This window comes from Orbicella faveolata, unplaced genomic scaffold (genome assembly GCF_042242905.1).
Source record: "Orbicella faveolata isolate gen_17 unplaced genomic scaffold, um_ofav_v1 contig_14, whole genome shotgun sequence".
Classification (NCBI taxonomy): Eukaryota; Metazoa; Cnidaria; class Anthozoa; order Scleractinia; family Merulinidae; genus Orbicella; species Orbicella faveolata.
Genome location: NW_028301541.1, coordinates 10698497 through 10713833, shown reverse-complemented (window position 1 = coordinate 10713833; position 15337 = coordinate 10698497). Strand labels below are relative to the sequence as shown.

The window sequence follows — 15337 nt, the reverse complement described above, 5'->3', positions numbered from 1 at the left end:
TGAGTAAAACTGAGTAATGTCATCTTACACCCCTACCTTCCCTTACCAGCCGTCTCTCTACACCGGTTAGTTACCCCTGACCCCAAGGTAGCCGTTGTAGAAACATTCCAAAGCATAAATACTTATAATACGTGTATTTTATGAATTTCATTTTCACGTCTTCTCCTGGAGAATGATACATATAACATTTTCCGAGTCTGTTCCTTCACATTTCAAAAGCTTTATCTAATTTAAGGTGAACGGAGAAAGGAAAGAAGGGGGTGGAAGAAAAGAGTCATGTGCCCATAACTGCATAACGGTAACAATTTTCTACCTCTCCTCCCTCACCACGAGAATGCTACATATAACATTTTCTTCGAAATCTTTCCTTTTACATATCTAAAAAGCTTTGCTTGATTTAAGGTGAACAGAGAAAAGAAAACAGGGAAGGAAGAAAAGAGGCACATCTCGATACTCAATTTCAGGTAACAATTTTTTTACTCTCCCCCCACCCCCCCCCCCCCCCCATTCCTTTTCGCGTGAAAGATCAGTTGCCTACACAAGGTAAGGCCTTGGCCTAGGTAGTTAACGTTTTAAGAAAAAACAGCCGAAGAGTAGATTTTATCTCATGACTTCATTTGCGACTAAAAACTGAAACAAAGGGAAAGCAGTATATGAGACAAAGTATAGCAATGACAGCTATAATAAACAAAACTAGAACTAAACCAACCTTTTAACCGTGTTTAAATAAAGATTATTAAAAAACCAAACTCAGTGACGAGATTACATACACTCTCGAGGAAATTGATTTTATCTGTAACCACTGGCACAGCTGGAAATGTCAAAAACCTCTCTTAGCGCAGCCTTAAATTTGCTTGTTTCATCGTCACAGTGTTTTGAAAAGATTCCAGTAGAAAATGAAAGATAAAGCCCTGATAGGGAAATCTGACAGAAACGTCAACACGTCATTAGGTCATTGTTAATTTCGAAGGAGGTTCACATTTAAATAGAGCAGACTAGTGTGGTTTGATCGTTTTGATTTGGAATTCTTTGAGAACGCAGAAACTTAAAGAAAGCAGAAAGTTTAACCCTAGATTCATTTGATCCAAAGTGACGGAAGAAGTTAACGTCTCTATTTACCGCAGAGAGAGGAACTGATTAATTGTTTGACTAGAAGTGAACCGAATCTCACTGGGCCTTCCATAGGCGGGTACTTTAATTGTCTGTTTATAATCTTTTCATATCTGGTAATATGTGTGGCTGTTGCTGTTTATTATCTACATACCAATCACGACTTATACCTAATTTCATTGGCGAGTTTGACTCTCCTTTTATGAATCTAAATAACTCAAGGGTTTTTGAAGTTTTTCGGCTTTCAGTGAATTTGGTTTAAGCGTTAGCTAATGATGCTATGAATAAACCGATGTGATTTTTCCATTATTTTGCAGACAAAGTTCTAGTTGTAATCTGACGCTTTTACCGACAATTGTTTTCTCCCCACAGAGCAAATTAAAAGGAGTGGCGAGTACAACATGGATGATTTCGTTAACTACTCCTAATGAATCATAAACGTCTTAACGTCAGTATGACATCGGGAAGTTTATGTTAAACAAACTGTTTTAAATTGGTACTAAGAAATATAAGTTTTCGTAAATTAGTATTTCACTTTCTGAAAGCGAAGGAATCTATGATTACGTGAAATTTTCTCACGCGCATTGTTTGTCATACTTCAAGAGTTACGCCAAAAATCTACTGCAACAATCAATTCGGCCGAATATCAGAAACTGTGAGAAAGCCACATGACTCCTCATTTTCAGTACGAATTTTTAAATTGTGACCGACACACTGATTTGAAAAAAATCCTGCCAAAATTGAAAGCTAGTCTAGAATTTAAACATGTAATGCATGCGTCATCGTTCAAAGTACCTTTTCACCTGACGGAAATGTATTCAGATGAAGGTCCAATTTCGACTTTCTGCACAGAAGATTGCCATTCACTTGTGATCAACTTAATTCTAGAAAAGCTAGTACCCCGAGATTTCAGCTTATTCGTCTCACTATGATCCAGATTGGCTGCACGAAATAAAACTCGACCGGAGTCTGTAATCTCTTCCAAACAACGCAGGCACCGGTGTCTACACTACATACAATTTTAAGTCCTTGATTGCGAATAGTGAATTCGATCACAGAGGTTTCTGTATTGTTTCCTCAACAGTTGTAAAGGACAGTCCGGACGTCTTTTCTGGGCAGACAGATTTCATAGTAGCCCGTACGTTTTGTTTCCCATTAGGCTAAGAATCAATGCCACTTGCTTCGCTTCTTCTGTTTAATTGGCGATGAAGTATTGTATATTGCTCTTCTCGTTCGACGTAGACATTCCAGTCGTCGTTAATTTCGCCGAAGTCTTCTAGTTTTCCAATCGGCATAGTGACGTACATCCGAAGTTTCTCTTTTCACGGCATGGGATCTGAATTCTCGTCGCCAATCTGTTGAGTCTTACGGAATAACCTGACTTAAATCACAAACGTTAATACTCAAACATGGCGGTTCAACACAACAAGCACGCACGCATGCATGAAATGTGCGCACATACTGATAACAACACCAACAGGCTAGTTTGTGCTCCATGGCCTCGGAGACACATTTCACTTCTACATCGCCTGGAAATGTCTCGATGGCTTTGGAAACATACTTAACTCCTCCTACATTGCCTGGAAATGTCTCGTTGGCTTTAGACGTTCATTTGACTCCTTCTTCATCGTTTTGAAATGTCTTGACGACCTCGGAAACACCTTTAACTCCCTCCACAATAGATATTTCCAATACTTATAGCTTAGAAACACAAGTAAAATTACCTAAACTTAACATAAGAAAGTTTGATGGAGGCATCAGTAAGTGGCCCTCGTTCTGGGATGCATTTACTCGTCTGTGCACAACAATACCAAACTAGCTCCCATGGATGAATTCAATTGCAATCGAACTTCACGTAAGCAACCACCCAAAATTTCAAGCCTAGGAGGTCGTATTCGGGAGGTGGTCGCTTACGAGAGCTTAGACCATATTGGATGAAACTTTAGCCCCATTAGCATATGACAACTACGGAGAACGATGTTTGAAATGTTTTATGAAAAGTCAATTTCGAGTTGTACTACCCAGGAATGCAATAATGTTACAACACCTTATTATCCCATTTACGCTATATTATCTGTGAAGTGGTCTCTTACGGAGGTTAAAAAGAAATGAACATTTCAAACTTTTAGCTCTAGAAGTGGTTGCGGTCGCTTACGAGAGGTGGTCGCCTACAAGAGGTTGGGTTTTGACCATAGTTATTGTTCATTCAGAGTTAATCCGGTGTCAACTATGTAGATAATGGTGTACTTCGACACTCCAATTATTTGATGTACATTTCCTAACATAATGTCACAAACCTTTATAATCTTGTTATGTCAAAGTCAGTGACAGAAATTCGGGTTTGAGATGAAGTACTCCCGTACAGGTCACCCTTTGCCCCGTAGACTCACTTATTTCGTCCAGTTTGGGGTACGGAGCCCCAGTGAAGCTTTACAACATTGTTACCATAGAAACTAGGTGAAAATCTGTCAGGATAATTACCTCTTTCATTCGGGGTCTTGACCCCTTGAAGAGGGTTGGGGGATTTTGACCCCTTAACTGGAGAGGATTGTGACCTTTCCTTCGGCTTCCTAACTCGGATAGGATAAGGACCTCTCTAGCGAGAATTCAGACCCCCGCAGAGGGTTGGGAGATTATGAACTCCTGGCTGTAGAGGATTGTAACCTATTTGCCATGTTGTATTAGTTTGTAGTCTTGACCTGTGCAGACATTTTTTTCTGGAGCACCTTGTCCCCAACTCCTTTTATCCAACAAACCTGCTATTGTGTATTTTTTGTTGTTTTTGGTTTGGGAGCATTAATGACCCTCGAGTGAAGCAGCATTTCGCTAAGAAACACATGAAGTGGACATTCTACCTTGAGAAGGCACCCTGGTGGGGTGGAGTGTTTGAGAGACTTGTGAAGTCAGTTAAGAGGTGTCTGAATAAGACTATCAGTGGAGCTAGCCTTACCTATGAAGAACTATTGACTGTGATTATAGAACTTAAAATGATCCTCAACTGCAGACCTTTGTCATATGTACTTAATAGATTTAGCCAAGCCTGAAAGCGGAGCTCCAAGGCCAGGTCGTTCAAAGCCCGATTAAGCTAACCCAAGATAAGCGAGAATTTTGATTTGAGTTGCGGTGAGGTTTTCTATTTATTATTGTTTGGCGTTCTCTTTTGAGTTTGAATAACCTTAACCCGACACAAAACATAAGCAGTGAAAAATATTTTTGTACAAGAAAAATTTATACCTCGGTTAACTTTTAATCCTGGGTTAGCGTTAACCAGCTTCCGAACAGCCCGGCTCCCGCTTGAGCTCGCGTTTCAATCGAAACTCAGTACTCGGACAGCGGTCAACTTAAAAAAAAAAAAACATTACCTCGATGAGTTCTAAACCTGAGTAGCAATATGGTCACGTGGTAATGGTAAGCGGAAAGGTCTCAATTGATATTAGCATGGATGTCCAATATCAAAGATGTATACTGTAAACCAAGGCTGCATTACTTGGTATTAGATGTGCGCGAAGTTGTTGTGTTTCGTCGTCGTCGTCGTAGGGGGCACGCGCCCGCTATCCATGCCGCTAGCCACGTTGACCATGGAAAGGAGTTGCATGGGTTTCTATTTATATGCATGCGTCTGGTTCTGTTCCTATAGTTATGGTGCTCTGCTTGACGGCCTTTCTGGACCTGAAGCTTCGCCAACAAGTGAAGATTCTGAGGAATCCCTTAGGCCCTCACGTCTTCTGTGTGGGCATCGAATCATGAGCCTACCGGGTGATAGGTCAAGTGAAACTGAATACAGCGACACAGACGTCCAGCCGCAAGATTTGCACAGAAGAATGCGCCACCTAAACGATGTCATGAACCACTTTTGGAAGAGACGGAGGAAGGCGTATTTACTCGAATTGCGAAATTCCGTCGAAATGCTACTCAGCACTCCTCTAACCGCGTCGTATTCATGGGAGATGTGGTTAATGTTCATGACGAAGACCAGCCGAGAGGGAAAGATTGGAGATCTTGTCACGGGATCTGATGGTTACACCAGAGGAGCTGTTGTTCGAGTTAAAACTGAGGCATGAAGACTCACTAAACTCAGACGTCAAGTCTAACGCGTTACCGCTTGGAAGTCCCTTCCAGAAATGATGAGTCAGAACCGACAATGCCTTCCAGGAGGACACAGCCTGACCCAAATGTCAGTAGTGGGAGATCTGAGCGACATCCTGAACTAAAACATGATCGCTCAGGAAGGGTAGCAGCAGGGGAAGCAAACCGGAGATGGAAAACATGGCTGGACAATTTGGACTAAGGAACCTTAACTGACTTTGAACTCAGAACTCATTATTATTGCTGTTTGCATTTCTTTCAAACGATCTAGGGAAATATTTTGGCAGGCTTAGTCTAGGCAGCCAGGTTATATCTGGTCAACAGGGGGAAGTGTCACCCAGGTCACGTATGCCGTGACAGTGCGTCACGGACTTAGAGCGCAGTTTATCAAAGATAAGTATGAATGAGCAGGCCTTCACAAGATGGCGTGGTGATGTTGTTGTTTACAGTATTAGATGTTTGAAAATGAGCTTTTATTCTGATTTGAATGATTCAAACGAACTACGGAATACGAGAGTGGAGAAAGGCAACTACAGATTGTTAAAGTTTTAATCTTCAACAATTCTGCGTCAATGGACTAGCGAGAAAATATTCAATAATCGTTTCACGTTAAATAACTATGAACAATTACTGATCCTTGTAATCTCAGAATATTAATCATAATAATTACAATCTCCTCAAATGTTATTGGTGCATAAACTGCTGTATTTTGCTCTAATCAATCTGCAAAGTTGTAATCGGACAGTGTAATTGGACAGTTGGCTGTAATCGGACACCTGTAAACGGACAGTAACATGAGCCAATCATTTTAAGTCCTCTCCACTAAATTCACCAGTCACAGCATTGATTACAATCACTATAGTAACCAATTCAAGAGACTGACTTTGTAAAATTGTGGAGGTTTAGTCTCTGGTGACTGTTTTGAAAGAGAATTGACTGCCATTTTGCAAGCTGTTCTCCATATTTGATAATTATAATATTTAAAAATGACTGTTAAAAGCTCTTTTTCAAATGAAACTTTTGCTTTTGTGGGAAATTGTAATTGTTATGATTAATTGGTAACAGGACATCGTGTCGTCCAATTCAGTCTGTAATCATACTCGTGATTAACAAATCAGACTCCCGCTTCGCAGTTGTCCGATTTTGTTAATCACTCGTATGATTACAGACCGAATTGGACTCCACTCAGTCCTATTAGCTGTCCTATCAGTCCATGCGCTGGTCCCGCCTCATTCCTCTTGGGTCATCACGGTTAAAGTCTATTTATTAAAAACTGGATCATTGGATGATTGAATTCCAGAGATTTCATTCGCTTAGCTATCCGATAGTATATGGCAAATTATACCATGCTCTATAAATATGATATTTGCGTTCGGAGAACGCAAGCCTAATTTTTACCTGTGGCTTTCTTGAGTTGGTTGCGCTGTGGACCAAAATGGCCCCCCCGCTTGATTTTTACAGGGGCATGTCAGGGCCAGTAAACTGGTACCGTAACTAAGACATGTGACAAGACATGTGGCGAACATGTGAGCATGTGAGCAGGCCATGTGAGCTTGTCTTTGCGCTGGATCTTTCTATGACTTCTTTTCATTCAGTCGCCGCAGGCTTCGCTATTTTGTTTACTCAGCGTTGGATTTTGGTAAATTTAAACGCTTCGACGGCAGCATTTATCGAAATCTGAGGGAAGTTTCCTTGTTTATTTTATATCTTAACGAACACGACTTTGAATCGCCGTGGGAACAGCTATACATTTTGATTGCATTTGTTGATTAGGTCCAGTCGCGACAGAGATATATAGATATATAGTCTCAGTCGGTTGAATATTGTTTAGAATCGCGGAAAAGTACTCTGAAGCCAAGATCCATAAGCCAAGAGGGAGCCTGAACCAAGGAACGGCAAATTATGTAAATACTGTCTACTATATACACCGGAGACAAATATGGCGGACCGCTCGGTTGGCGCCCGGGACGAGTCTCATGCAAGCGTGGCTAGTCAGGCTTTGATGTTTTGTTTTGACAATGCTTCCCCAGAAAAGTCTTGCTTCGTCGTCGATCTGGTGTGTTTTTGTTTCGCCCTCCCTATAAGTTGTTGTGTTCCTGAATGCCACCAGAAAGAATTGAGATCTTCCACAGCAGAGAAAGTGTTTTTTTTTTTTTTTCGTTTCCGCGGTCGTCTCTCAGGGAAAACAGACGAAGGTAAGTAGTTCACGATCGCCAAAGGAACTGTTAAAGTTTGTTCGTTCAGGCTGGAAGATCAAAGAAAATGTGTAAACGACCGCATTTAGCTCCAAGTCGTTCTCATTTGGCTCAAAGCATTTACTGGATACGATGGGGGCAGTTGAAGTTCATTCACTTGGTTATTACATCGTAGTATTTGTTTCGTGTGATTCCGTGCGAGTGGACGCGAAGTCAACTTCTTCCTTTGGGACGAAGGATGTTTTTCAAGAGGAGCTTTTCTTTACTTTGGGAAAGGTACTGGCCATGTAAATCGTGTTGGAATACCACCAGACACCACATAAGCTCGTCACTTAAACGATTTTTCTAAGATCTTCTAATGTGAAATGTAGCGAACAAACTTTATTTCCTGCGGCAATCGTGAACGAACTCCTTTCCTTCGTCTCAACGAATTGCATTGATCCACTATTTTCCCTAAGCTTAAGAGGCGCACGGTGGAAAATTTATATGCCTTCTCGTGGCGTTCAGAAACATAGCAGCTCGTAGCCACAGCTAAATAAAACAGACCAGATCGACGACGAAGCAAGACTTCTCTGGGGAAGCATTGTCAAAACGAAACATCAAAGCCTGACTAGCCTCGCTTTCATGTGACTCGTCCCGGACGCTGACCGAGTGGTCCGCCATATTTGCATTCTGTGTATTCATCAGGGGAAATACTCGAACAGTCGCACGGAGTTTGTTTGCGATGACGATAAACGAGCACATGATTGCAAATGTTTGCTTATGTTTGTACTTCCAGCTTAGAATAATGTATGTAAAATATCCTTTTACAAATTAGCTTTTAGGCTTAAACATTACCAGTTAATGTGAGAATATTTAGCACGAAATTTGAAGGCTATAAATGGAAATATTTTGGTGTTATTAAACTTGTGAGTCTACGGAAACTGGCGCTGTCACGCAACGTATCAACAAATCGTAGTTTGTACAGGGGACCTCTTAAAATTGAATGGACTTTGACACTATGATATATCTGTCGGTAAAACCTCGCTTGCCGATGAAAAACGTTGATTTTAGCAATAGACAGAGGTTGAAAGTCAGCTAGTGAAATCATTTAAGGTATAAATATATTAATTAAAGTGACGGCGTCGAACGCACTCTCATAATCTTTGACTACTACTAATTTTATTATATTTCAGTTTTCTATATTTTGGGGGCGTTATTAATCAACCAATTATTCCACTGGCGGTTATAGGATATCAGATTGCATCAATTATCAGATATCAATTTATCTTTCATTTTCTTTATATTCTCACAGAAATGTTCGAAACGCATACCTTAACAGCAGCTTTAATTGCTATGATGGTTGCAAATTTCCTTATCAACACCTGTCGAGCCCATAAAGCCATAAAGTTATGCCAGGAAGGTTTATCCCTCGTCAGCAAACCCGAACTCATAAAACAAAACGAATTATATAAGGAACTGAGCAAGATGATGTATTTGACATTGGTTCGGGCTTATTTTGTCACCAATGGGATACAATACACCATAAAATATTCACACATTCAGCAGGAATGTGGCGAAATGGCTGAGAAATGTAAGATGAGCATGTTTCTAGCTGCTTTGTATATCCATCAAAGTAAATACGTTGAAGCAAAAGAACTCTTAGAGAAAGCGCTACTGATCAATACAGAAATTGGAGACAAAAATGGAGAATCTTCGTGTTATGCAGACCTTGGAAAGATATATGAGGAAGTGGGCGAATATGACAAGGCGAAACAACCTTACGAAAAAGGACTTGCCTTGACAAAGCAAATTGGTGACAGAAATGCTCAGTCCTCCTTCTACAGAAAACTTGGAACTGTACTTCGATCAGTTAGCGAACATCAGAAGGCGAAAGAACATTTCGAAGAAGCACTTTCCATCAGTAAAGAAATTGGTGATAAAAGAGGAGAAGCCTTCTCTTACCACGGTCTTGCAACCGTTATGTTTGATTCAGTTAGAGAATATAAGAAGGCGAAAGAATATCTCGAAAAAGCACTTGCCATCTGTAAAGAAATTGGTGCAAGAGATGTAGAATGCATCTCTCATGGAATCCTGGGAAGTTTTCTTCAATCAGTTGGAGAATATCAGCAGGCGAAAGAACGCTACAAAAAAGCAATTGCGATCAGTAAAGAAATTGGTGATAGAAAAGCAGAAGCCGTCCTCTACTCAATCCTTGGAGATGTGTTTCAATCAATCGCAGAATATCAAAATGCAAAAGAATGCTACGAGTTAGCAATTTCCCTTAGCACTGAAATTGGTAATAAAAAAGGAGAAGCCACATATTACGGAAAACTTGGAACTGTATGTAAATCAGCTGGAGAATTTCAAAAGGGAAAAGAATATCACGAGAAAGCACTTGCCATCAGTAAAGAAATTGGTTATAGGAAAGGAGAAGAAGCTCAATACGGAAACCTTGGACTTGTGTTTCAATCAGTTGGAGAATATCAGAAAGCCAAAGAATATCAGGAAAAGGCTTTTGCCATTAGTAAAGAAATTGGTGACAGAGCAGAAGAAGCCATCTGTTGCAGAAACCTTGGAAGTCTGTTTCAATCAGTTGGAGAAAATCAGAAGTCGAAGGAATATCACCAGCAAGCAATCTCCATCAGCAGAGAAATTGGTGACAGAGAAGGAGAAGCCGCCTCTAACGGAAACCTTGGACTTGTGTTTCATTCAGTTGGAGAATATCAGAAAGCCAAAGAATATCATGAAGTAGCTCTTTCCATCATTAAAGAAATTGGTAATAAGGGAGAGGAAGGCACTCTATACGCAAACCTCGGAGGTGTCTTTTTTTCAGTTGCAGAATATTACAAGGCGAAGCAATATTTCGAGAAGGCCCTTGCCATCCAAAAAGAAATTGGTGATAGAGAAGGAGAACAAGCAACCTACGGAAAGCTTGGAACTGTATTTGTGTCAGTTGGAGAACATCAGAAAGGAAAGAACTTTTACGAGAAGGCAATTGCCGTCCAAAAACAATTTGGTTACAAAAATAGAGAAGCCATCCTTCACGTAAACCTTGGAACTGTGTTTCGATTACTTGGGAAATATCAGGATGCGACGGAACATTACGAGAATGCTCTTGTCATCAATAAAGAAACTGGTGAGAGAAAACTGGAAGCGGCTGTTTACGGAAACCTTGGAATTGTATTTCGGAAACTTGGTGATTACGAGAAAGCAAGAGAATATCAAGAAAAAGCCCTTGTGATCAGTGAAGAAATTGGTGATAGAGCGAGACAGGCCAGAAATTACGGAAATCTCGGAGTTATTTTTCATTTTCGTGGTGATAATGCCGAGGCAGAAAAATATCATAAGAGAGGACTTGCAATAAGCGAAGAGATTGGAGACATTGCCGGGCAGTTTCATTTCCTTGACAATCTTGCGCATCTTAAGTTTTCGGCAGGAAACATTCAGGAAACGTTGTCGTATTTAGCTTTGAGCATTGAAAAATGTGAACAATTACGAGGCTTTCTTGGCGAAAACGATCAATTTAAGATCTCTTTCTTTCACGAAAATATTTATCTATACCATAAACTCAGTGCATTACTTTGTTGTACTGGAAAGTTTGAAGAGGCTCTGTACGTTTCTGAGCTATGGCGGGCAAGAGCACTGGCAGATTTAATGTCAGCCGGGTATTTCGATGAGAATCAAATACTAGCTAACCATCAGTCAAGGGTTACCATTGAAAGCGTCATGGACAGGGAACGAAACTGCACTTGCCTATATTTCTTCTATTTTTGTGAAGATATTTTCCTGTGGATTCTCAAAGCAGGCAGAGTCGTGCATTTCCGAAAGATAAATGGAAGAGAAATTCTTGTTGGCCAAGGATTGCTGAAGGATGACGAAGATTTGGAGGAGTTCTTTGCTATGGAAAGCTTTAGAGGTTTTGGCATTTCACCCGGGGAAGACGAACCGTCGAAGAACATTCAAACAGAACCCAAGCCTGATGACAACTATTGCCGTGTAATCTCACGCACTGGAACTGAGAATGATAGAGAAAATGATGAGGTCAAATCGACTCTTTCTCTGTGTTACAAATTGATCATCGCCCCTGTAGTTGACTTAATAGATGGCCCTGAAATCATAATCGTACCTGAACGTTCTTTGTACAACATTCCGTTTGCTGCGTTACCTGATGACACTGGAAAGTGTTTATCGGAGACTTTCAGGATCCGGATCGTTCCTTCTCTGACGACTCTAAAGCTCATCCAAGACAGCCCGGCAGACTATCACAGTCAGACTGGTGCACTGATAGTAGGAAATCCAGATGTAGGCAAAGTGCGTTACAAGAGACGTCTTCAGAACATTTTGCGACTACCTCATGCAGAAAAGGAAGCAATTATGGTGGGAAGTAAGCTGGGTGTTGAGCCGTTGCTTGGAAAGCAAGCAACTAAACAAGCAGTACTTCAAGCCATACACTCAGTGGGTCTGATACATTTCGCTGCACATGGTTTTGAAGAAGAAGGAGAAATTGTGCTAGCACCGAATGTCGGAACTCGTAACAAAATTCCAAAAGAAGAAGACTACTTATTGACAATGTCTGACATTTCAAAAGTTCGACTGCGTGCTAAACTGGTGGTACTGAGCTGTTGCCACAGTGCTTGTGGACAGATTAAGGCCGAAGGAGTTGTTGGAATTGCCAGAGCATTCTTAGGGTCTGGTGCACGCTCAGTGTTAGTGGCATTGTGGCGTGTACAAGACAGTGCAACAGAGCAGTTCATGAGTCGTTTCTATGAGCACCTTGTCGGTGGGGATAGCGCTAGCGAATCTCTTCACGAGGCCATGAAATGGATGCGATGTAACGGCTATTCTGACGTCAGGCAGTGGGCGCCTTTTATGCTGATTGGTGACAATGTGGCATTTGATTTTGGAAAAAAAGTAAGTTTTTGAAACAAGGAAATTTTCTTTTCCTGTATGTAACAATTCACTGATTTCTGATTTGGAGCGCAAGAACAATTGGGTAGGGTGAAGGAAACTTACTTAATTTAGGGAAAAAACTTGAAAGAGAAGATCATTATAATTTCATTTAAGTTGTTGTAATCGCGAAGTCTGATAATGAGTCATGTCGCATATTTCCATTCTCCGGGCCAACGAAGATGACTTACGGTCACTTAATTGCTTTTTTCTCTGGCTGGCTACAACCTGCAGGTATAGCCAGCATTTCTTTAGTTTGCATTCATCCTCTCTGCAACTTTTGGTGGCAGGTACATCCGGATATCACATTACTAATAGGAAATAATAGGTTACTAATAGGTTTTTAGTTTGCAACTCATGAAAAGTTGGATCAAAAGGCCAATTCGGGGAAATTTATGAATTGTCTTTTAACAAATTTAATAATGACCGGTGTTGTGTTTAGGATTTACCTTTTTTGATTTTTTGTTATGATTACTTCACCGTAACCCTCAGACGTACAAGCAAACTCTTACCTCACCGTGAGACATGGTTGGGGCCAGTAGATCTAACCCCCTTGGGATTACATTTTACTGTCAAGATTATTTTACATCCACCTGGAATAGTTCTCAGCTTGCTTTGCAAGATGGGTTTTTTCAGTTGTTGTTCATAACGTCAAAGACGTCAAATGACGCCGTTACTGCGCCTTTCAATGTTGTTGTTTACAATGGTCAATGCGCTTAGCTACACCTAGCTAGTTCACAGACGTGCCACTTTAAATGAAAGAAACAAATATATCAACTAAACGTAATAGGCCTAAAACTCCCAACCGGCGGGAGGCAGACCGGTTGGCTATTTACAAGCATGACCGAGGAGTTGAACTAGGGTCTACCGAGAAACAACTCCATCTAAGTGGTCAGAGCGGGACTTGAACCCGCGACCTCCGGATTTCAAGTCCGGCGCCCCAACCACTTGGCCACGCTGCCTCCGCAGTAAACGCTGCCTCCGCTGTAACATGCGGACTCTAAAATTCAAAGTTCGACCGATAAATGCGTTTTCCGCTGGCGTCAATCAAATGTTCGGTGCCTCCTCCCAGCTTCCGACTACCGCCGAGCGCGCGGTAATCAAGTCGTTGAGCACAGTTTAGACAAGGAAACAGTGCTCGGCAGTAGTCAGAACCTGGGAGGAGCCGGCGAACATTTGATTGACGCTAACGAAAAATGTATTTTTGTCGGTTGAGCTTTGAATTTTAGAGTTGTTATGTTACTAAAAGGCGCAGTAAGGCCGCCATCTTATTTCCACCATCTTGCATTGTGCTCGCATGTTTTCAGAGAAGAAATGACTTTCTCAAAGTCATTAATAATTCATGAAGTTTAAACAAAGAAAATCACAACCGAGACGGTGTTTGTATATCTGATATCAATTAGGATAGATTTTTATGATTTTATTTCTCCGTTTTTTCCTTAGTTTTTGTTTCGATTGATAAGATATATCAAACACTTAAGGCAGTGTTTGACCACATTACCAAACACCGAGAAGTTCGTCAAAAATACTCCGCTACGCGTCGTGTTTTCAACTCTCTTCTCAGAGTTTGGAAATATGGTCTAACACGCCTCCTTGTTTGATATATCACTAAATTGATGAAAAAATTAACCCAGAATGAAAAACTAAATGTCAAATGGTACACATTCTGCATTGCTGACAGAACAAATTCGGCCTAACCTGCAAAACCAATTGCTGTTGCTATGGCAATGTTAAATGAGGCACCCTTAAAAGAGATAGAGAAACTGAGTTGACACATCAACATTTCAAGAATTCAACCGTCAAGAATGTTCCACATAACTAAGGCTCCAGAAAAAATGTTGCTTGCCAAGTTTGAGAGATTCAACCATAATTTTATTTTTTTCAAATGGAACAATGTCAAATGATTATAGAGTATATTTTTATATTCCTTTTTTTCTTTCCTTTGCAGCCCCAAAGAAGTGAAATCGCCGAGTGAGCTAAGCTGACAAACAATTGTTGTACTCAATGACTGTTTCTTTTCCGCTACCTTTGCATGTGGAAACGTACGGGAATGCTATCATAAGATATTACACAAAAAATTTGACTTTTCTCTCGTTCGAGCTTGTAAGTGTCACTGCTCAGGATTAAAAATACTTCAAGTTGTATAAAGAGATCTCAGTAGAAACGAAATTGGATGCCTTTATCTTGTATCCTGCAATATATTGTATCGAGGACATCGGTAAATTAAAATTCTACACAAGCCGCTACGTTTGTGTCACTTTGTGGTGTTCGTAGTTACCTCGTTGTTTTGAAAGCTTCACGTTTGTGCTTTGCTTGTATGAGTGCTTTAGCAATAGATCAAAGCTATAATTCTTTAAAGTTACCCCACACCGCCCCCGCTCCAACCCCCCCCCCCCCCAAAAGAAAAGAACAAGGCAATTACGGTACCAGTGAGGGGGGAGTAACCTATCAGGGGAAACCTATCTCTAGCTCCTGTTAATTGAAAACTGGTGATGGCGTGATTACCTTACGAGGCGTGCCACAAACACGTAACGCAATAAACACAAGATCGTGACCTACAATTAGTATCGTTACAATACTGAAACGTTCTTAAAGTGATCTAAAATTGCATCGACAATTTATTCCAAAGACGTTTGCTTGTTTTAAATCTTCGTTTGGTACTTACATAATTTAGGTAAAACAGTGCATGGGACGTTTAATTTTAATATAAATGAAACCCACTAACTGACAACAAATTAATCATTAATAAAAATCAAAACAAATCGAAAAACAAAAAACATAAAAGGTCCATATTTGATACACATTTTACCATTCAATTCATTTCACTCTAACAATCAGTTAATATCGTAATATGATAGATAATAAGTAATATCTAAGTAATATACTGGTAATATAAAGTAACTAAGAGCCGACCATTAAAAACGTTTCACGGGAACTGAGGAAGGCTTATTCCCTCGGGGGAGCAGAGGTAGTGTAATAGTAAGCGCGCTCGCCTCTCTAATGTACCTCGGCTTCGA

The 15337-nt window shown here is 40.5% G+C and overlaps 1 protein-coding gene across 1 annotated transcript; it reads left to right on the top strand.

The window, feature by feature from the left end:
* The first annotated feature begins 3110 nt into the window (after nucleotides 1-3110).
* LOC110044463 (uncharacterized) lies at nucleotides 3111-14566 on the top strand. The gene is made up of 2 exons (XM_020750012.2): nucleotides 3111-12284; nucleotides 14269-14566. Exons 1-2 carry the CDS (start codon nucleotides 8688-8690, stop codon nucleotides 14293-14295), a joined length of 3624 nt encoding a protein of 1207 aa, XP_020605671.2. The 5' UTR covers nucleotides 3111-8687; the 3' UTR covers nucleotides 14296-14566.
* The last annotated feature ends 771 nt before the right edge of the window (nucleotides 14567-15337 follow it).